General features: G+C 36.8%; 1 protein-coding gene and 1 long non-coding RNA gene across 4 annotated transcripts in view; one reads left to right on the top strand and one right to left on the bottom strand.

Annotated features, from left to right (window-relative positions):
• bean1 (brain expressed, associated with NEDD4, 1) overlaps positions 1 to 17,000 on the bottom strand; it is a 60,568-nt gene that overhangs the window by 30,656 nt on the left and 12,912 nt on the right. For both annotated transcript variants that reach the window (XM_055207882.2, XM_055207891.2), the window contains exon 2: positions 15,676 to 15,799. In XM_055207882.2, the coding sequence (XP_055063857.2) occupies positions 15,676 to 15,799 (124 nt within the window). The remainder of the gene's footprint in view (positions 1 to 15,675; positions 15,800 to 17,000) is intronic.
• On the top strand, positions 5,858 to 10,061 carry LOC129446392 (uncharacterized). 2 transcript variants are annotated; one of them, XR_012359997.1, is made up of 6 exons: positions 5,858 to 6,084; positions 7,340 to 7,427; positions 7,503 to 7,591; positions 7,681 to 7,775; positions 9,185 to 9,326; positions 9,447 to 10,061. It is a non-coding gene; the product is annotated as an uncharacterized lncRNA (long non-coding RNA). The 2 variants fall into 2 exon arrangements; XR_012359998.1 differs by having other exon boundaries at positions 9,181 to 9,326.

The following is a 17,000-nucleotide window of genomic DNA, read 5'->3' as shown; positions in this document are numbered from 1 at the left end:
CGGTCGGTCTGTCAGCAAGCTGGACACGCTTTTAACACCATGGATCAACTGAACAGAATTGTGGGCTTCTGCAGCTCAAGGTCAGTTTGTACCCAGCACCATCAGACTGGAAAACAGCTGCTGACCAGAAAGCAAGACATATTGGGGCAGTAAAACATACAAATGCATGTGCAAATCAGGGTAAAAATGACAACAAATAAACAAATTTGGCAGACATTTTTATGGGACGGGGTATCAAACATAGGAAATCCTTGGCATTGTCACGCTCTATCAACATTGGATATGCTTTTATCCGGCCAAACTTTGCAAGCAATTCCTTTACACTATATTGTTGAAACCAACCTACAGCATTGCTTTCACGTTGCACTTCTAGTTTCAAAGAGAGTCACAGTGAGTTTTCAAACAGAGATTCAAAGGCATTCGTTTCTAGTATAATAGAGGCAAAAGAGCCTGCTGTATAGTACACGACACGGTGAAGTCTGTGGTGCATTGGATGTGGGTCAGAGAGATATCTAGGTCATACTGAATCGTAGAGAGGCTTAAGCCTTTGCTCATTCTGGCTCACCTATTAATAAAGCACATAGGGGAGACACAGATTACAATTCTGACTGTGTCACTTCATACTCACAAATCATAATCTCATTATTTAGCCAGACTACAAAGCTAAGCTTGTAAACAACTGTGCGGTGAGGAAGTAAATCTTAGAGAATAGCTATATTAAATGATTTTAAGTGTGTAAAGTAAGCGCTGTAATAAAGTAAATAACCTTAAGTGTTTGTGACATTCAGAGTAACTAATGTTACTGAACTGATGTCATGCTATATTGATATATAAATCACATATTCGGGTTGTATGCATAATGCGTCTGTGACAAAACATCTATTCGCTGGAGGATTCTCTTACGTTTTATAACTGTATGAAATGAAATGATACAACAGGACAGAATGGGGCTGTAATATTTAAGAGATATTCATTTTAAATGTGGGTAAAATAAAAAGGCTCCCTTCCTACCAGAATAGTACTGACAGAATTACCTGTCTTTAAAAGCATTCCAAATAAGTTGACACTTTTAATTGGTCACATTTATGAAATGCAAATGAATTTACTACTCTGTAAATTGAATTGCAATAGGAGAAAGTTGTCTGTTTAAATCCAAGGGAACACACATATACTCATAAAAAGTATAACTTGAATGCATTGTAACTTGTCTGATGAAAGCATTTGCCAAATGCATAAATGTTCAATGTTAAAAAGCATTTGTAAAAGCTTATAGCTCAGAGAAGAAGCTTTTTAACTAGATTACCTTGATTTAGTTTCCTGTATTGTAGAGCTGTATTGCTCTATTGTACTGCATTAATAGAAGAACTTAATGTTTGTAAAAGGGAAAGACATAGTTGCCTCATACTGCTGGACAGTCATGGGAGCTGTCAGACACATTTTGGGACCTAAGTGCACCGTCTAAAGTGCACGGTGCACAGTCTAAAAGCGCGTGTCCGAATCCCTTTTAATTTTTATATTTAAAACAGTTTGTGTGCTGCTGCGCATCCATGTGTGTGATAAGCAAACAAGCGTTGTCATATGCGCATATTACTATCGCGCTCATTAAAAAACAAAATAATATTGCGCCATTGAGTTTAGACTTAAGATCAGGTTTAAGTTGATCAATGGCGTAGCTGCCAAAGTGTCTTTCCCCAACTTGTGTGTATTAACCAGTTTTGGCATGAATGTAGCCATAGATGCTGAAATGTCGTTACAAAATAAATAAGCAAACAAAAATATGCATATGTATAGCAATGTTTTGTTGTACAAAATACTTATGACTTACTCCATTGCCAAACTGTGGAGTATTTAATGTGTACCAAATGGAAACTGTGTCTTAAAAAAAACAGTGAAGCTATTTCATTGTATGCCATTCATGTCAATGGAGCAAAATGAGGAGCTGACAATGAGGTATCACTCTCTAAAAAGTTAGAGACTTCAACAAAACCCTGCATTACACAACCCAAATGATAAGTTCATGCTTCAAACAGGGCAAAATGAGTCAATGTAGTTGAAAAATATGACAGTGGTTCCTTGAATTGTCTTCTCTGAGGGCAGCCATTTAAAAACACCATTACAATGTCATTTAACCTGGATTAGAGGGCACAGTGGCAAAAAACCTCTGCACCCTAGATACCATATTTTCCAAGCAAGTTAAACCAAGGGTGTATTAATGCCAGAGACCCATATTATCTAGACCTTAAGGGTTTTAGTGGGCCAGAGTGTGCAATAGCAGGGCCCATTTTCACAGGATTTGGCAGCTTTGATCTCACTCTTACTGTCATGGTTGACAGGGCTGAGCCTAAGGGATCGGCCCTATGGCTTAATCTAGTTTAAGTGGCACCCATGAGCTACTACTTTGTTTGACTCAATCATTCAAAGAGCCACATTCTTCAAACTCAAATAAAGATCACCTGAAAAGTGGAAACACAGGACGTGCACTATGGGAAAATATGGACTACCAGGCACAGATCTGTCCAGTGCTACAGCTGTTAAAAAGATGCTGTAAGTTCATTATTTACTTACAGAGCAAAATAAACTGACCATAATTCTCTTTATAATAATCAAGTACCAATGTTTTTTTATTTATTTTTAATCTGACTGTATAACCATAATTGACTTAAAATTCCTGATATCATGACGAGGTTCCTTATTTGTAGGTCGTTGTGGATTAAAGAATCTCCAAAATGAACAAATGCCAATGAATATATTAGAAAGTAATAACAGCTTATAAGTTTTAAAGTAGGGAAGAATCGGGTCAAATGTAATGCGGGACGAAAGTAACAAAACGATTTTCTCAGAGCCCAAAATACATTTGCATTTCAAACTATGACAGCATCTTCAGCACGCAACCCTTGACAGAGCTGACAAATATCACGTTATTTTGACTGTTTTGCACATGTAGGTCCAGAAAGATGTTTTTGACCATGATAAGCGGTCATTATTTTCTTATAACGCGATGTGTTTCTGGTTTCATTTGTTATAGTGTACAGGTTATTTAGTGCTCTAACACATCCTGAAGTTTGACTTCTCTGAGTTTTTTTAAATTAAAAAGTAAATCGGGTTTAAATGTCAGGAGTTCCTTTCGTGACGAAAGTAACACTTGTTACTTTGCCCCTCTGTGTGCATTATGTTGAATTTTATATTATTCTAATTTGACTATGATTTAATTTCATAGTGTTTATACTGTTAAAAAAAGTTTTATTCTCAATATTTCAGGATTTTACTGTCGGGTTGGTTTTAAAACACTTGATGAAAATGAATTTAAAATTAAAACATAATTTTATTACTTTTGCGAAGATTAACGACAAACTATGTTTGCAGTTACATATTAACAAGGTCATAGTCATGTATATTTACTAAAAACAAGTGTAACACAAAAATCTATCTTGCTCTGTTGTGTTACTTTGGACCCACCTGTGTGTTACTTTCCTCCCAGCTAACAGGGTCAAAAGTAACAATGTGCTACTTCAACGTGAAATTATACAGAAGTAATTTTACATTAAAATTCCACCTGCTGTTGATAGACCACACTTGTGAGTTATTGGCCACAGCAAAAATATATCTGCCTAAAACATTATCATCTTTTAAAATGTAGTTTTTCTGAAAAATGGTTCTTTCGTTTCGCCCCTGCTCTCCCTTATTACATTTTTTAAATATACTTTTGTATTCAGGATTTACTTAAGTTACTTACTTACTAAAAAATCTTAATCTGGTCATTTTTCGTATGTATTATAATATTTTAAAATTTTGATATTACTTCAAATATTTAATAATACCTTTTGATTTATTTTAACTGCCCCCACAAAAAAATCAAGTTGTTTTAGATACATCCCAGAAAGAAAAGTAATAGCAGCATCATATTTTTACAAATTTTGTGACTGTATATGCTGGTGATTTGATGAATTTGAAATGAAAATGTGTCCAATGTCTTTGGACATATGGCCGTAATATTATCTGTTACAATCTCTCAATGAGTTAACTTGATAAGACAACACATTGTTATCAGTGAAGGGGAAAGCTGATGGACTAATACTGTTACGATTCCAACCAGTGACATAAACAAATGTGAAAAAGCCTGAGTGACTCTAGGATGTATGTCAGCGTGGGTAATCTTCCTCAAGGAAGGCTGTAATAAAGCTCATTCTGATAACCCAAAACCCAGAGCCGCCCATTGCTCATCTAATTGGAAGCTGTTATGAGCACAGCAGCGGGCGAGGCCTTCACTCTCACTCTGGAATTAAAATGCTAATGCGCTCCAAACAAACAAAAACAAAGACTCTCTACATCTGGGATCTGCATGAACTTGAAAGTAGCCGTGAAAGTCAATACCAGAGGGCACCAAGTTTGAAGACGGAGCATTTAGGCAGCTTATGACACGCTAAGCTATCTGATGGAAAGAAATGCAGCCGTGCATGAATCCAAAGGAGTGATGCAACAACAAAGGCAACGTTTTCCACCTCTTTGAATCTTGCTTTCTACTTGTCTTCTCTGCACTTCTTTAGCCTCCCTCTGGGACGAGTGTAGGAGGATGAGTGCTTAAGAGTGGGCTGTAGTAACAATAATGGCTGATGTTGTATGTGCCAATAATTCTGGCTGAGATACAGTATGATAGCTGTGTTGAAAAACCAGCACTGCTGGACACCAGCATGTGTTATGTTTTGAATGCTGGCCTAAATATTGCAGCCATGTGGTGCAACAAGAACTTTTCATTTTTTTTTTAAATGTTGGTGTCCCCATTACGTTAAGACACCGTTAGCACTTAAACCACAGTCATAATCGAAAGCATTTTTTTACAAACAAATTCTCTTGAAAATACAACCGTCTTGCTTGTTTCTCTATTTGAATATTCACTCTGCTTTAAGCTGGTCTTTTCAGCAGGGGAGTGTGCTATCTCACCCGCACAGCAGGGTCATTCCCAGTGGGCTAGAGTTAGCGTCACAGACCTGGCTTCAACACAAAGATCTAACCAGCTGAGACAGCACTTGATGGAAGGTCACATCAGGAAGAAAGGAAATGGCAGCGCTGCAGGTGAATGACCGATCAATAATGAACTCTTTAATTGGTCAAAGCACAGCTGCAATATGACAAAGGTACTCCACATACCAACAAAAGTCACAAATATGATATCTTCAAGATTGCAATGAGAATAAATGGAGAAAAAGTCAGATTGACACTCTTTTGGTGTAAGTCTCATAAGTCAATATATGTATCTCCTCTAGAGTTTCAGAGAAGTCTTAAGATCTTTGCACACTGTAGTCCATAATTTTCATATGCATTTTTTCATATTCGCTATCCTACAAATTCGTCACGCACACAAACCTTGCACACTCTATCTAACGTGTATTAAACAGGGTTCCCACACCTTAGATAACTTCAAATTCAAGGACCTTTCAAGGACTTTCCAGGTCCAATACCCTCAAGGACTAAATGTAGGGACACTTTTCAAGTGAGAGCAGGGTTACATTGTTTTACGTTTTAATATACAATGTTACAGTTCCCTTTTGAGGGAACTCAACGCTGCGTCACTGCGATGACATTTTGGGGACGTCTCCAGGGGTAAGTGCGTCTGAATGTGTATATCAAATTCAACCAATGGTGAGGCTTAACGATAAAGACAGGGTGACGTGGGAGCCAGGAAGTATATCGCTATTGAAATATTGACGAAGACGGTTTTACAGGGACACAGGACGTATGGCAAGGGGAACAACAGTTCGTCACCCAAGACGTTTTCATGTGTCAACCACAACTATGCAAAAAAGCATTTTGGTATGAATCAACATTCGCATACAGAAGATATACACAGCAAAACCACCAGTGTTGATTTTACAGAGTTCGCTACTCTAGAGTGGTCAGGTGTTAGTTGTAGTGTTCGTTTATAATTTATCATCACTCACAGTGTCAGAAACTTCCACAAGGGGGTGTTGCTTTCCAGTGTTCCAATAATAACGTTTGCGGGGAGTTAAGATTCACGCCACGCCCCTTCTTTCTGAAGCGGGAAAGTCAGTTACTCAGCATCGACCGACCTGGACTCACGTTACTGAGGTAAGTCAAATAAGTTAAATATGATGGTGATAAATGTATAATAAACTGCAAATAATCCGTGTAGGTTTGTTAAATCGTGAATATTTTGGTGGGTGACCACAAGGAAATCTTTAAAGTTGAACTGAACTGAATTTCAATTTGTAATTGGCTGACGTTGTTTAATCGGTTTAACGTTACCTAATGACGGTGCAGTTTTGTTTAAATAATGCAATGAGTTTAATTTTTGAGTGATTTTGGACAAATATGTAACGTTAACCAATTATTATTATTAAGAGACTAACGTTATTAAATGTGCTTTCTTAATTTTGTATTGAGGTAACTTACACTACAATTTGTCTAACATTACATAATGAATAAAATCTATAATTCTGTATGTGCTCGACGTATTTGCAAAACAACGCAAAAATAGCTAATTTTGTATTTGCGGGTACATTTAAACAGTTAAGTTAGTGCAGTTCTTTTACGTTCAGGGTGGTGGTTTCAGAGTATGGTGTGAGTCAAGCAATGTGGGCAGAGAAACATGATGCAATGCAGGTGTTTGTGATATTCAACCTTTATCACTAACTCCTTAATTGTACATTTGTCACAATATCTTCATTTTAGGCTGTTAATAAATTAGACTTTGGGGGTTATTTTCGCTGTTTAAATGTAATTAAATTGTGAATGTCAGTTATTTCTGCTTGTTACACGCGGTGTGGTAATTGGCTGCGTCATTCACTTCGTGAGAGAAAACGATTTGCTCGTTTTTTCGCCTAATGTAACTTGTCTTAAAATGTAGCATTTTAAATGTGTGCTGCTTCTTTCAGAGTTCACACACGAGTATGTCTGCACTTTGAAGGGAGTAGGGCATAGGGACGGTGACTAACGATTGGAATTCGCCCTAATAGTGACGGATAGCTGGAATTAGATTTGATTGGTTGAACCGCGTTCAAAGCTGTTCACGCGCGTCTGATCTACGTATGATGACGCAGAAGGTAGAAAATTAAGAAATTGCACGTAAGCGCGTTAAGGTCTTTAAAGGTGGATTTATGGGAATACATTAAAAGAACACTCATCATCAATGTACTAAAACCTGTCCTGAATAGTTTTTGTTAACCAAGTCACTCACCTAAGCCACAGTTTTTTTTATTGCATATATTTTTGTTAAATTACTTTATAATAAGATGCAATAACTTTATGAAAAACATTTTCATATTTAATGTTATAGTACATTTTGTTTGATAATACAAAGTTTTTTATTCAATCACTATTTCAGGTTTGGAACATGCTGCTGAAGTTGGTTATCAGGGCTCCAGGAAATGTATAAAACTGCAGGATTGATTTATTTTTGCTCATTAGTGAAGGTGATTTTTTTTCACTGTTCATTTATTTGTTGCTTCCTTACATATATATAAAATGCAATTTGTGTTTTGTCATAGGTGGACTAATGTATGCATTGTTGATGACACTGAAATCGAGGAAGACATTCTGCAAGATTTGCTGCTTACAGTTAGAGGACAAAATGAAGGTACAGTGTGATGATTATCTTTGTTTTATAAAACTAATTTAGGTTTATTTTTCAGTTTTTGTGTGTTTGTCATGAATTTTTGTCACCAGATGCAACAAGCAGCTTCTGCCACTGTCATTTACCATCTGAACTTGACCAAAGTCGTTCCAAGAAATCTAAGACAACAGATGACTCCATGACCGAGGTAAAAGAGTACACATGGTATTTTCACTATGCATAATTAAATGTGTGTGAAGAAGTAACAAGCAAACATTTGTTGTGTTTTGGAAGATGGTCATTTGTGCCATTAAGCAGAATAGTGTAAGTCCTGGTCAACATTTTTGTTGCACATATGGTAGAAATGCATTGGTAAATGCACTTCATTATTTTAATTTAATTTGTCAAAATGCATGCTTTCATAAATGATGACTTTCAAAATCTTTATTCATTTGTCAAATTGAAATGTGTCTGTCATCTTATGTATTAGAGGTCGACCGATATGGCTTTTTCTCTGGCCGATGCCGATGTTTAGAAATCAGGGCAGCCGATGGCCGATATGTTTGGCTGATTTTCTACATGTACATAATAATCAAAATGTTTTCATCATTAGCAGATATTTTAAATGTAAAAATGTCACTATTTAAGTCAAAGTATTTAAAAAAATTATGACTGGTCTTTCTGAAGAGTTTTACAACCTCCTCTGCACCATGCATTTATCAGACACAGATATTACCTGACACTCTGCTGTCATCTTTGATCAGTTTTTTTCCATGGCTTTTATTGCTTTGTAGGATAAAATCCTTATATGGTAGACCTGATAAATTATTTATTCATCATACAGTTAACATAGTAAATGTCTATGTTTTTTAGTTGAGACTGTTATTTAGGGCAAATCTTTCTAAACACATTTACATTCTCATTTCTGAAGCGCTATAAGTGACTGATTGTGCTGACAGTGACGTCTTGTCCCGCCATCGTTTACTAAAGTTGTTTGTGAACAAGGCACGGCTGCACACTCACGGGAGCTATCTTGCAGCAAGAGGCAGCGTCACGAGTTCTACAACATCGCTTAGGTGCCCGCAGATGCGCCTGTCTATTATTCGGCCTAATTTTGCAGCAAAATCGTCCAAAGACGATTTTTAAAAATATGCCAAAAATCGGTCGACCTCTATTATGTATTGTACATAGGGCTGGGTATTGGCAAGGGCCTCCCGATACGATACGTATCACGATACAATGCGTTGCATGTTGTGATACATTGCAATACTTTTTCTTTTTTTTATCAAAAATGTAAAAAAATAGAACTGAACACCTGCAGCTCTTTGAAAGCTGCAGGTGTTTTTAAATTTTCTGCCATTTTCTCACTCCCTCTAACTTCTGAGACATTGGCCGTATATGGCAGACAACTGGACAGTGACAACTACAGCAGCGGCAGAGGAGGTCGTTTGACGCACACAGAAGAATTTGATTGGTTTTAAAATATCAATAGTAGCGATCGAAATATCGATACACTTTCGATACAGCCAACTATCACGATAGTTAGCTGTATCGATATTTTTGCACAGCCCTAATTGTACAGTATTGTGACACGTCTGTTTATGTTGTTTAAGGAAGACTCCTACAAGGAACCAGTGAGAGCATAGACTGTGATAGTGACATGGCAACACTGCCTTTACTGCTCCATCTCCTTCCACCATCACCTCAACGGAATCAGTGCATCAGATTTGCAGTGAGCAGGCTTGTGGTGTATCATAAGGTAAGTAGGAGAGCCTGCTTTCTAAATCTGTCTGTGTGGCTCTGTACTTTTAATGATTTTCTCAATGTTATGCAGATGTATAGGTCTAATATAATAACTGTTGTTCTTTATCTTTTATAGTCTTGTACCAGCCTTGAAGAACATCTTCAGCAACGAGTAGGATGACAACCGTACCTTACTGCGGTTAGCAGGATCTGCGGCCAGATTTGAGAACTTTGACGTGGCTTTTGATAAGAATCTCACCCCGTCAGTCGGAAGGCTCCCTTTTATTAGCATTTGACTTTGTTTTTAATGTAATGTATGATGATGGACTTCTTTACTTTAACTAATTTAATCAAACAACAGTTTACATGTTGGGAAAACTAGAGATTGAGAGCTGAGAGCAAACTTTTTTTAACTAGCTGTAACTAGTTTCTCATTTACGGTTTCAGCATGCATTTTATCCTTGCCCAAATTTCTAATTAATATGTGCTGAAGAAAATTGTGATTGCTTTTGTAATGTATTGTTTTACAGAATGTTTAGTGAAAGATTTGCTGTGATTTGCCCTAAATGTGTGTCAGACATGGATTTTAAAACACTTTTCCAGTTTTGTTTAAACTCCTTGGCAAAATTGAAAGGACTGTATACATAACCACTCTCTGAAAATTTTGAAAAAGTTCACAAGTGAAACTTTATTTTTTTATAAATATTTAATAATGTCAAATAAATTTGTTAAATAAATTTGTGGTCAATAACTTTGCTTAATTTAATTCTTGTTGTCATTAATAATCAAAGATGTATGATGAAGTACTATTTTCAGTGTTCAAGTAACTCTCTATCAGTGTTTTAATATTGACTCTACTTAAGTGTAATTAACTCTAATGGGTGTTTTAAAGGCAGTGTTTGGAGTTAATTCTTTAACACTATCAGAGTAAAATGATCAACACCAAGGTGGAGTAAAATCTTTAACACTAGTTGGAGTGTTATTTTAACTCTGGGCAGTGAGAATTATATAAACACTGGTATAGTGTTGAAATCAACTCTCATAGAGTTAAATTAACACTGGTGGTTTTGCTGTGTAAGCATTTAAAGCGAACAGTTTAGCATGTGTGCTTAAAAAGACTAGAATTTTTTTTTATATTATCCGACACTACACAGGGAATAATATTGATTTTTTTTGCAGAAAACTTCTTGCATAAAATAGATTCAAATAGAGTTACATTATGCTATACCCACATCAATTAAATAGCTCTATACTTTTACTTGGTGTCACTAATAATCTCTTTCTATTCTCTGTCCATTTCTTCAGAGAATATTAAGGAGAAACATCTGAGATAAAGATAAGACTGAAATAAAACATAACTGAGATCTCCACAAAAAGCAACAAACAGAAAAAGTGCAAAATCTTTAAAAGAAATTTTTAAAGGGACAATGCATGTTAAACCACAGAGTATTTATGAGGATCATGTTACATTATTCCGATCAAATGAAACCTTTATCAATCTTTATAATTTATTTCTTGTTATTTTTTTCTTTCTGCTGTGCTGACTAGGAGAGGATCTAGACAAAAGCTGCATGCAGGAACTACCAGGGCTAGCATGACCTTTAAAGTGTTGGATAGATAAGTAATGTATCAGGGTGAATTAGAGGAGGGAATAGTGTGCATCACTTTGTGTAAATGTGTTTTTAAAGGTCACACTAGGCATCCCTTACCTGTACTGTGAACAGAGACCTAAGAAAGCAATCAAATGTGCTTTCATCTGTCTTCTATGTGTATTTTACATGAGATGGTAATATCTACAGTACAAAACACGCCAAATATTAATATATTAAGAAAGTGATTAACTGATCAGGTACCACACATTGTTGCTACATTTTGAATTTAAAAGTAACGAAAAATGTTTGTTTAATGGCATTACAATGCAAACTGGTTAGTGTGTGTTTCAAGACAATTTCTCTGCAGAACAGTTCAGTTCATAAACAAAGGACATTTTTATCATTTTCATATAAATGTTTCGCACACACTTTTATCCAAAGTGACAGTTAATTTAAAATATACGTTTTCATCAGTATGTGAGTTATCTAGGGTTCGAACCGATTATCTTTGCTATATTAGTGCAATGCTCTTTCAGTTGAGCTTGCACAGCATACAGTACTTGTAATATTTACACAGCGTCTTTTTCTAATTGCACATATATATACATATATATATATATATATATATAATTCCCAGACCTAACAAACAATTTACTCTTATTGCAGTGAGGTTAAATTGCAACTGCCACATTACCACGTGTTGAAAGCCTCATGACATCAGTAGTGTAAGTTGATACAATTTTCTCTGTCGGCAAACAGTTTAGTAAAAGGTCGAGCCGGATTAGCAGATGGCGCAAATGCACTATTGCTGTGAGGAGTGTCTGTTCCTTACAAAGGTGGCCAAAAGATTATATGTCAGAGCAAGAATGGTAACAAAATCACACACATTGCCTCAGGTTTCACAATGGTGGTCTCTTATAAAAATCACAGCAATAGCAAAACAATATTTCTGATTAAAAAAAATGTAAGTAACAATTACATCTGATACAATTAAGTCTGAGTTTATGGGCATATAATAAATATATAGAAACAAAATTTGTTTTTATTGTTGCTTATATATGTCTATGTGTTGTTTTTAATGCTTTAAGACAAGCCATGCAAATTCATCATTCAACACCATTGTTGAATATTTTCTCATTCCTGCTGTCACCTTGGTTTCCATTATAACAAAAATGTAACCATCACATCAACACAGCTCTACTTCTGTGATGCTCACACATGCAAACGCACAGTTCATGTATGCATCGTATGAAAGCAGTTATTAATATACATACAACATATCTATTAAGGGTGTCACGATTTTACATCGAAATTAATTGAAATTAAGTCCCAACCTCGAACTTCGAATTAAAAAATGGAATCGTAGATGCTGCCACGCACCCATGTCACATCCGGTCGGCTTGCCAAGCGGAAAAAAAACACATGTGTTGAGTGCTGCGAGTCAACCTCCTCTTAAACCCGGATACACTGCACGATTATTGGCTGTCCCAGACGAAAGATTGCCATCGTGAAACAATCATCGCTATTTCTGTGATCGTGGCTCTCCATTGGTGGTCCTATGTCGTACAATGAGAAAGGTTCAAAGACGGCCATTTCCCGGTCTTGCGCCCAAAGATAGCCTACGATAGTTTTCTGACAGTGTCAGATATTCGGCATGATCACCGCACAGTGTGTTTGCTGCTACGACCTGCGCGCCGGTATTTGTTTACCACGAGCGCATGCTGGTGACGTTGCCCAACGTGTGACGCTGCCGCCAAAGCTTCCGTGTCATCATCGTACAGTCTACATGCCCCTCGTACCCGAGTTAAATTAATACATGTCGCACAGTGTGATAAGGGTATGATCTTATAAAAGGACAAAAAGCGTGCAGTGTATTCAGTTAAAAGATAGCATGGCAAAAAACAGCACGCGCCTCCCGCCTTCAGCTGAACTCAATTAGAGCACAGCAGAGCGCCGTCTGTGACAGGACCGGTCTTTTCTCTGAACCGAGATCTGTTTCACAAGTTCACAAAAACTTATTTTAGTTGCTTAAGAGTTATAAAAACAGCATTTAAACATGACTTATTTGGGTATAGTCTCACAATCTCATCTGACAGTAATAAAAGCACGTTTTTAAAGTGCAAAGTACTGACAGGAATGTTCATCTGACAGGGAGTTTCGTTTTATCAGGTATGTACCATATTTTTCCACTGGCAAATCGACTAACATGGCAGGGCATCTCCGGGTTCAAGGTCAGATATTATATTTCATAAAAGTCTATCATTCATAAAAGTCTAGCATTTTTTGTTTAAAAAAAAAGTAAAAACCGAGAATCGAATTGCGACCTTAGAATCGAAAATGTAACCGAATCGAGTATTTGGAGAATCGTGACACCCCTAATATCTATGGTCCGAGCTTTGTGATTGAGAAAAAGCGGGGCTTATTTTGCATATTCATAGATCCGTTATACTAAATGAGGCAAGGGTGTAGAGTTACATTCAAGCTGTTTTAAAGCATGAAGAAATTACTGTGACAGGTAAACATTTAGATAGCCTATGCTATAATTCTGCTCAAAGATTAATTTTACACAATAAAATGATTGACTACAGGGAGATTTTAACTTTCAGGAAGAATCCTCATATTATATGGACTAACAAAATGAATTTCTTTTTGGATTTTTTGGTTCAGGGTAGTCTGTGTAGTGCCTGATCTAGCCTGGGAGACAAAGGCTGGATTAACACTGAATCCCAATTCCAATTGACCCACCGCTTACATCATCTTTTAAAATCGACTCGCATCCGCTTACATCATCTTCTAAAAGCAACTTGTATCCGATATCAGCGTTTAAAGCGTTTAAGGGCCTTTTTACACCTGGTCACTTCATGTGTTTTCTCTAATCGGATATCTATCCGATTTGTTAAAACTGTTCCATTTACATTTGGCCAAATAAATGCGTCTTGGCAAAACGGATATGAATCCGCTCAAAATGCAAATACACTATTTATAACTCCGCCTTAAAAAACTTAAGATGACGTTTATGCAACAATAGGCAGCATTACTGTATATTGTACTGTATGTTGGGCAGGGGACGCGCGTCTCCTTGCTCGGCATGAGCTGAAGCTCACAGTACAGCGCAGCAGGAGAGTGACAGCGAGGTGATTAATGCAGGTCCATGATGGGAAAAGCATTCACGAAACTCTCTCTCAAAGTTTTATTTATTTGTCTATCATTTGAGTTTGTCATTAGACTCTTTAATTGGTTCTAGGAAGCTTTTTTACCCGCTGTCGTTGCTCCATAAAGCAACGAGCGTGACGTCTTTGTTTGTTTGCCTCTTTGACGGCTAACTTCTGGGTGATGTGCTTACGTTTGGGAGTGAAAGATGTGGTTTGCGCTGAAAGATGTGGTTTTGTCAACCAGATGTATTTACACTCATCTGAAATCCATCCCAGACCCCCTCCTGAAGTGGTTTGAGCGATCGGATTTAAATCCGTCTCGAAAACGTTTCAGAGGGCATTTACATCTTGTCTTTTTACGATCGGATAGCTTTCCGATCAGAGAAAATGCATGAAGTGACCAGGTGTAAAAAGCCCCTAAGTGTTCTTGGCAAAACAATTCAAGGTAGACATACTGACCCGGAACAGTTTTTTTAAAAGGATAGTTCACTTTAAAATGAAAATTCTGTCATCATTTACTCATCCTCATGTTGTTCTAAACTTGTATGAATTTCTTTTTTCTGATAAACACAAAAGAAGATATTTTGAGAAATGATGGTAAACACACAGCAGATAGTGACCATAGACTTCCATAGTAGGATGGAATATGATGGAATTTAATGGGTACCATCAATTGTAATTTATCAAAATATTTTCCTAGTCATTTATCACAATACTTCCAAAATATTTTTTCCTACTATGGAAGTCTATGGTCACTTACTGCTGTGTGTTTACCATTGTTGGAATTGAGTTTAAATTAACTTTCTTATAGCACTTTTCGACATATAAAAACACAGCACAGCAGAAATGGAGCATATCGATGGAATTGTGTGCTTGATTTTCAGCATGTGAATGTTTTTTTACTGCTAAAACGTACATTTGGGAACTGGTACAACAAACGCAGACTACGACATCACTTGATTTGCTCTATAGCATATAAGGGTAAGTTAATCTTGCATTTAGCAATGACAGTGGTAGTAACGATTCTCTCAGACCCATCAGTGATCTCCAGTGTTCCACGTCATGTTTTAGTATCTGTACGGCTCGCTTGCAACCTCAACTGACCTGGTACAGGTACCGGGTATTGGGTATAGTGCACAGTGGAAAACTCCCCAAAAGTAAGCCATACCAAGCTGTACCGAGCTGTACTATCCAGTGAAAAAACACCATTAGATGACAACTCTGGCACTCTAAATAGTATTCACATGCTTAATAGTTTATTATGGTATAGCTCTATGGGATCATTCAACCTGTCAGGCAAAGTAAACAAAAAAAAAAACTCACTTTAAAAAAACACTGCTTAATCAACCGAGTGTCAAGATAACCCAGTTGAATCACAACTTGGAGCCACGTTGCCATGGTTTCTGTCTCGACCCCCAACTCTCTGCCTACAGTTCAGTTTGTTTGTTTGTTTGTTTATTCCTCTGGATAAAACTGGCATTAACATTACAAGCCTGTGAAGCCTCTATTATATCATTCTTGTTAAGTGTGGTTTGTCACTTGGTAATACTTATGCGTTTAAAAATTCATCAACACACACTACAAATATATTGAATTAATACAGTAAGAGAATTTTGCTTACCTGAACAAATCAATTTCCTCAACATGTAATCCCTGCCACAGTCTTTCTTATAGTGACATCTTAAATAGTGGACCAGATAAGATCCAAACTGACGTTCTCTTTTTGCAATAGGTGATGTTCTCATCTGCAGAAGTGAGAGAGAGAAAACAACATAAAAATGGAGGGAGAGAGAGAGAGAGGGTAAGGTGATAAAGACAGCGACAGGCATGCTTTAAAAGTCAGTGCACATGTCCCATGCAGGGGCCAGTGTCCCTATTCCAAAAATATAACTACAGGCTCCGCATAATGCATATCATTTAGTACATATGCATCTTTATTCATGTAATGTGATTTCACATCATTTCATTTCACACTCCACTGGTCATTTAACCACATACATACAACAAGCAACCATCACTTCATGCCAGTGGCATAACCAGAACATGTTTTCAGGGGTGGCCATGTAAGACCCAGTGTTTTTTAATGCAAATAAAATCACAAGAGACATACTATCTATACCTACAGAATATATATATATATATATATATATATATATATATATATATATATATATAACAAACATAGCCCACAAACATACACAAAGGATTTAAGTTAAACTATTTATTTCCATTCCAATGCTATAAGAAAATGTATGCTGATCATTTCTAAATAATACATCTGGTAGCCTACACCATCTACAGCTTTCATTGTAAATGAATGACTGGTAACTTGTTAAGTCTGCGGCGGTGTGAACAAACAGCTAGACTTCTACACATGCACGTTTGTCACAATAAAGGCAGTTTGCAGCTGATTAGCCAGTGCTACAGACTGCTTGGGCACACGTATTCAGTGCTGTGCAGACCGACTGGTGGATGACATCAAATTAACGTGTCACATTGGGCAGCGCATCATCAAGTCAGACACATTTTACTACAAACTGCTTTGCCCAATAGGGGAAGCCAGAGGGGTGGCCAACCTTAAATCATGGGCAACCCCCCTAGCTATGTCCCGGCATCATGCACTCAAACACATCAACATTGGTTACTGACTACTACGGTTTGCAACTTTGCATAAGTACAACTTTAGACTTACATAAAGGCTTATACTTTATACTTCTTAAACACCATGGTTACCATAATTTTATTATGGCCATAGAATGTAAAACTGTATTTACCTAGGCATAGATGAATAATAAGAGTTCTGTTTCTGTACATGGTAATGACATATTGTGAGCCTCAAAACGATTGTTTGGTCCTTATGTAAACCCTCATGCATGCAAAAAAACAGCTGAAAAACATGCCAATCTTAACATAACACCGATTGTAAAATTTAAAACATTAAATTAA

This window comes from Misgurnus anguillicaudatus, chromosome 21 (genome assembly GCF_027580225.2).
Source record: "Misgurnus anguillicaudatus chromosome 21, ASM2758022v2, whole genome shotgun sequence".
NCBI lineage: Eukaryota > Metazoa > Chordata > Actinopteri > Cypriniformes > Cobitidae > Misgurnus > Misgurnus anguillicaudatus.
Note: the sequence above shows the minus strand (reverse complement) of the source record. Positions and strands in the feature narration are given on the sequence as shown.